Below are 6,843 nucleotides of genomic sequence, written 5' to 3' on the forward strand. Positions count from 1 at the left end.
TTTTTTCAAAAACATTAAAAAAAATGTACCAACCCCAAACTTTTGAATGATAGCATACATGCATATCCAGATATGGTTATTATATTTGCTTCAATTTTAGTAAGAGTAAATGAAGTATGAACTAAAAGGGCAACAAAATAAACCAGTAAATAGTAAAAAAATACAACCACATTTACTGATAACTTTCAGTGCCTATTTTAAAGCCAATCTGTCTTCCGGTCTCCTTTTCTGTTACTCTGCCTGTGTGACAAACTAAAAGCATCTTCACTTGTGTGGCTGTGGAAAACACCTACACTGTTCCGGAATCAACCTGTCTAACTCGGATTCCAGCCTGAGTCAGAGTCTGCGATTCTCATGATTTATTAGACAGTATGTTGTGTTTGCTGTGGCCGCTAGCGACACACACCAGAGCTGACTGCAACATGGCGCAGTTCCTGCTCCTGCACTCAAGTAACCACACACTGTAAACACAAGGACACACACACACACACACACACACACAGAGTCACAAGGTGCTCTGCAGTGTGTAGGTCCAGGCCTGGTTTGAGACTCCTCTATTTTCAGACCCTCTCCGCACCTCCCTGCTTGTATTCAGACACTGATGGGGAGGGTTGGCGTGCCGGCGTCAGACCCTCTCAGACTATAAGTAGACTACTATATGTGGGAATGAAACATCATACATTATATATGCTATCGTTGGGGGCATAAACATTCCTCAGCAAAAGACCATGTGCAGATGTAATATCTCTGATTTTACATGCCGACTTCTGCATAGCAACATTCAAACACTGAAATATTCATGTTAAACTACCCCTTTATGCAGTATAGATGTATTTTCCAATAATCTGGTACGGGAAATGCAAATTTATGTTATTTATATTAAATTATATTTACATAGATAGATAGATAGATAGTGGGTGGATGGATGGATGGCGAGAGAGAGAGAGATAGATGGATGGATGGATGGAGAGAGAGAGAGAGAGAGAGAGAGAGAGAGAGAGAGAGATAGATAGATAGATAGATAGATAGATCAATACTGTAAGACATAAGAGCACATCTAATTTAAATGTTTGAATGTGAATGTTTTATGTGAATTTATTATTATTATTTTTTTTTTTTAATAAAACTTCAAAAATGTAAATAAAGCTGAAATACAAATTTACCTGAATTAAATTTTTTAAAAACAGTTGGCCTTGGCAACTAACTGAAATAAATAAGTAAAAGAAAAACTAAATAAAAAAAAATAAATAAAATAAAATGTATGATAACAAAAATGACAAAAGCACATTACATATTACATATAACTTAAACTAAAATGAAAATGAAAACTGAAATTATACAAATAAAAGCTAATTCAAAATATTAAGAAATACTACATTAGTATATAAATAATAATAAAATAAATAAAATGTATGGTGATTGCCTATGCAAAAAAAATAGGTAATATCTAATATTTTTATAATAGCATAAAGAGCTGACCATGTAAAATCTTGCCAAACAAAACAATATTAGAATTGTAATCTGGCATTAAATGTGTGAAAATTAAAGTGTGTGTTTGTTTGTGTGTGAGAGAGAGAGAGAGAGAGAGAGAGAGAGAGAAAGATTTTTGAAAATCTAAAAATGCAAAACGTTTAATGTGAGGTGTAGGTTTAGAGGTAGGGTAAGGGTATATCCCCATAATGATAGGAATACCAGTGTGTGTGTGTGTGTGTGTGTGTGTATAGAAGCATCACTTAAAGTTGCACCTGGTCCTAAAATTATACAAAAGCTCTCAGTCAATGCATAATGTTAAAACTGAAGCACACGCCTCCATCTTTTCACAATTTCGAACATACGCTGACCTATTCAATCCAGTACTGAAAAGTCTCAGGAGCCAAAGCCTGTGTGAGTATTACAGTCGTCATATAAATAAATCACCTTACCCATCTACACTTTCACTCTGTGAATTAGAAAAACCTTCATACTAATCCAGGCATTTTGAAATACAGCAGACAGAAGATTTTGATGGTTAACCTTTAAATGACTTCAGGGGCTTTAAAATAAAACTGTGGCTTTGTTGTGCGTATAATATAATAACAGTTCTAGAAATTAAGATCACATCTCTTGTTACTGCATTTGTTTGCTTCTTACAAACACAAAATGATGGGTCTTTTTTCCATACAATTTTTAAAATGATAAAACATGCTAAACTAGGATCTAACCTGCAACCTAAGCAGCTGAGTAAAGCTATAACCCAGCATATGTTTTCAGACGTAAGAAACGAGTTGTGTCTACTGACATACGCTTGTTTAAAGCAGCTGTCAAGCGCAGAAGGACAGAGGTGTGGTGGGAAAGACATGGTATCAGCCAATCAGCTGCCATTCTCTTATTAACTGGCCAATCACAGTTCACAGACCTTACCACACCTCCCCCAGATGCCAGGTTGAAATGTTTGAATGTTTGCCCTGGTGGAGTGACATCGTCAGCTGATAATGACAGTACATGTCCATACCAGCGGCTTCAGAGTCAGCGCATAATAGACCATTCATTCACATTTAACTGGCAAAATGGAATGTTGAGGGAAGTTCGAGATTCTCTCATTTCATTTCAGCATTTTACAATGACACTCCAGAGTACTTACCCTGAACTGATATCTGTTTTCAAAAAAGCCTGCAGGACCAGTGGGAACTCTGACTTGACGATGTATAAGTAACTGGACATGGCTATAGCAAGACAAAAATGAGTTAATTAGAAGAATCTCATTCAAAAGAATATAACCATCAGGGTTTTATGCTGATGTTATGCTTATTTTGCTTGCTGCACTCTGCTGGAACATGTCAATAAAACTTTTTTTTTTATGTTATTTAAAAAAAAACTATAAATATTAATACATTTAAAATATATTTTGCTGTATAAAACATAATATATATATATATATATATTTTTTTAGCATAATATGAATTTGAGTCAATCAATGTTTTTGCTAAATAAAAACAAAAAAAAATACTATATACCAGGGATCCTCAAATCTGGCCCACGAGATCCACTTTCCTGCAGAGTTTAGCTCTAACACTAATCAAACACACCTGATCATGCTAATCAATGTCTTCAATGCTTATTTTGCTTGCTGCACTCTGCTGGAACATGTCAATAAAACTTTTTTTTTTATGTTATTTAAAAAAAAACTATAAATATTAATACATTTAAAATATATTTTGCTGTATAAAACATAATATATATATATATATATATTTTTTTAGCATAATATGAATTTGAGTCAATCAATGTTTTTGCTAAATAAAAACAAAAAAAAATACTATATACCAGGGATCCTCAAATCTGGCCCACGAGATCCACTTTCCTGCAGAGTTTAGCTCTAACCCTAATCAAACACACCTGAGCATGCTAATCAATGTCTTCAGGATCATTAGAAAATCACAGGTAAGTGAGTTTGATCAGAGTTGGAGCTAAACTCTGCAGCACATTGGACCTCCAGGGTAAGATTTGAGGAACCCTGCTATATACAATAAAAACAAAAAACACACATAATTCCTCAAAAATGTGAGTCCAAATAATGTCAAGAACAGGCAGCAATAATAATTTTGGGGTAAAATAACATGGAAATGTGTCAAAACATTCATCCAAATACACAGTGTTAATCATCAGCATAAAACAAGTTTCATAATTTTGTCAAAAGTGTATAAATAAAAGCACAGGTATGGAAGTTAACTGGCAAATCCAGAGAGGAAAAAATAGAAATGAATGAGAAGAGAAAAGGCAGGAGATGAAGGCCTGTCACATCTATAAAAAAAATATATATGAAAAAAGAAAATGTCTGGAAAAAGTCAGGTTAGGCTAATATTAATGTCAGGTTTTCTTTACCTCCAATGTTTTGAAGAGTGATCGCGATTCCGGCCGCCATCTTCCCCGTGATTCCGAAGGCCCTGAATCCCAGCTGTTCATAAGATCTGATTCCTGGAAACAAATGTCAGTAAAACATGAAGAGAGAGACAAATCTCACCACCGGAGCCAAGTTTCCACAAAACACCGTCTCTCATGTTATGATTATCTTTGCCTGCGGTCACTGCAGTTTAACATGGAAACTCAGTCAGACCTAAAATGGAAGCTGAATTGTGTTTTCAGAAAGGAAATGCCATCGCAACAATACACTAACAACACCATCAACTGCATTGCAAGAAATGTCACTAAAAACACTAAAAAAGATGCATTTATGAATGCGGTGAATAAAATGACTGAAAAAATGATTTTGGTAAACAAAACAGTGTGTGTGTGTGTGTGTGTGTGTGTGTGTGAGTGTGAGTGTGTGTGTGTGTGTGTGCGTGTGCGAGTGCGAGTGTGTGTGTGTGCGTGTGCGTGAGTGTGTGTGAGTGTGTGTGTGTGTGTGAGTGTGTGTGTGTGTGTGTGAGTGCGAGTGCGTGTGTGTGAGTGAGTGTGTGAGTGTGTGTGTGTGTATGTGTGTGTGTGTGTGTGTGTGTGTGTGTGAATGTGTGTGTGTGTGTGTGTGTGAGGGGTTTAATTATTTAATATCTAATCAATATTTAATTCTAGAGGAGAAAAATCTGAAGTTTTAACATGTAATATTTAACTACTACCGTAAAAACTATTAAATATAAAATTAAAGTTTTAACAGGCCAATTAATCAATACATTTAACTATATATTTTATTATTAGTAATAGTGGTAACTTCAAATTAATTGGCCTGTCTGATTCATTGTACTACGTTAAAAATCCTTCCGCCAGTGTTACTGTTTTTTCTTCACTTTATTTAACCATATATTTAACTATTTAACTAATTCTGTTCAAATTACAATAAAAGAGACATTCATTCAGTAACTGTGTTAACTTTATTGCATCCGTCCACCTGATGAGGACATGACCATACAACACACTGATGGAGAAAATGTGCCTCATCTTACCCACAACACCGGAGGACTTCAGCAGGAGGTGAATAGAATAGCAGGAGAGACCAGCTACAGCCGTGAGGAGAAACCTGAAGACAAAATACAACCATCACAATCACTCTACATCCCTACAACACCATCTACACCTGCTAGACCGAATACGGAAGTTCCTCTGTTGGAGGTTAATGTACTACCTTCTACTTACCAACGTTTAGCTGACCTTTTATCGAAAATGACCAGCAGTATTTGGTATCCAGCACACATAGTTAAGATTTTAAACGATCAAAACCACCCAAATATAATATAAAGTCTATAGCTGGAGTTCCAAGTGCACTGCATGCATGTGTCTTATATACAGTACTTTATACTTCGGATGTATTACTGTTGTTGAGTAAGAATTACTTCTGAATGAATCTTGGGAAAGCGCCAGTGTTTGTGTTGGAACCAAAAAAAGTACGTCTGCTGATAAGCTATTCTGTGAAACCCTGCGATCAAACACACTACCAACCAATTTTACCAATTCATCCCTCTTTTCTCTTAGCTTATGTAATGGAAAGTCTGGTTTTGCCAATTTTGAGAAAGGCAAATCTGATAAAAGCTTTATCAAGACAATGGTGGAAAGCGATTAGTGTACTTTCAGAAAGATGCTTTACCCCAGGAGGCAAACTGTCCTTGAATTTAGTCTATTGAAAGTCTATTTAGATGACAAGTACCTGATAAATAGCAAGTAAATAGAAAGGGGCATGAAAAAAGTTCTGGAACGACTCCAATTCACATTCACACTCCTATTCAAATCTTCTCATGGACTATTGACTTCAACAGCTGCCTATTAATTCAGTATGCAAGAAGAAGTCGTCTCTATAGCTGTGCTCTGTATTCCACACATCTACAAGAGAATTATATGAACTTGCATTGTTCATTTCTGTTGTAATGATATTGATATTTTTTATTACTGAATATGACCAGAACATGTTCTTGCCAGGTTTTGTGAGATTCACTCATGAATATAAGCACGTGTAATTACTATAGATTGAATGCTTCATATGAAGGCAAACATTTACAAATGTGTTCATTTCAAACATGCCTTCTTTAACGAATGTGACAGTGAAAGTGACATGACGTGTGTCCCATACTCGGAATTTGTGCTCTGCACAAACCCATCCAAGTGCACACACACAGTAGTGAGTAGTGAACACACCCCCGGAGCAGTGGGCAGCCATTTTTGCTGTGGCGCCCGGGGGGCAGTTGGGGGTTCGGTGCCTTGCTCAAGCGCACCTCAGTCGTGGTATTGAGGGTGGAAGAGAGCACTGGTTATTCACTCCCCCCACCTTCAATCCCTGCTGCTACTGAGACTTGAACCCGCGACCTTTGGGTTACAAGTCAGACTCAGGTCCATTGGACAGACTCAAGTCAGATAGGTCTGTCAGTAGTGGGAAAGTCAAAACACAATTTAAGTCATCTCCTAATGACCACAGAAAATTTATTTTCACACTAAACACTGGACTTGATCAAACTGCCTCCTGAGAGGGATGCGTGAAATTTATACCAAATTGAGGTTAATTAATTTCTTGTTATATACCCGGAAATAAGACTATCTTTGGAGGACGCAGTCTTGGCCTGTTGGGTAATTTGATGAGTACTATTCAGTTCTCCCGTCTCCCCGCTCTCCTCCCCCAGTCAGTCCGAGAGGAAACCAAATATGACAACTATATTTGGATGGGGGTGGGGGACCCTAAAAAGAAGGATGTGTGTGGAGAACAGAGGAGGCGTGGCCAGCCCAGGTCATGGCCTTTCTAGGACTGCGGATAGATGAGGGGGTGGAGCTAACTAGTGGAAAATTTTAGGAAGAAGGGAAATAAAGAGTAAACGGCAGGTCACACAAATGCATGTTATTATTAGACATTTAATATAATTGTGTTTTTTTCCTGCGTGTATATATATA

General features: G+C 36.8%; 1 protein-coding gene across 3 annotated transcripts in view; it reads right to left on the reverse strand.

Moving 5' to 3' along the window:
* Positions 1-6,843, reverse strand: part of slc38a3b (solute carrier family 38 member 3b) — a 27,593-nt gene that overhangs the window by 10,019 nt on the left and 10,731 nt on the right. For all 3 annotated transcript variants that reach the window (XM_016275388.1, XM_016275387.1, XM_016275386.1), the window contains 3 exons: positions 4,917-4,990; positions 3,862-3,954; positions 2,621-2,702 (listed from right to left, as the gene is read on the reverse strand). In XM_016275388.1, the coding sequence (XP_016130874.1) occupies positions 2,621-2,702; positions 3,862-3,954; positions 4,917-4,990 (249 nt within the window). The remainder of the gene's footprint in view (positions 1-2,620; positions 2,703-3,861; positions 3,955-4,916; positions 4,991-6,843) is intronic.

The sequence above is a fragment of the Sinocyclocheilus grahami genome, unplaced genomic scaffold (assembly GCF_001515645.1).
Source record: "Sinocyclocheilus grahami isolate Dianchi unplaced genomic scaffold, SAMN03320097.WGS_v1.1 scaffold94.1, whole genome shotgun sequence".
Lineage (NCBI taxonomy): Eukaryota > Metazoa > Chordata > Actinopteri > Cypriniformes > Cyprinidae > Sinocyclocheilus > Sinocyclocheilus grahami.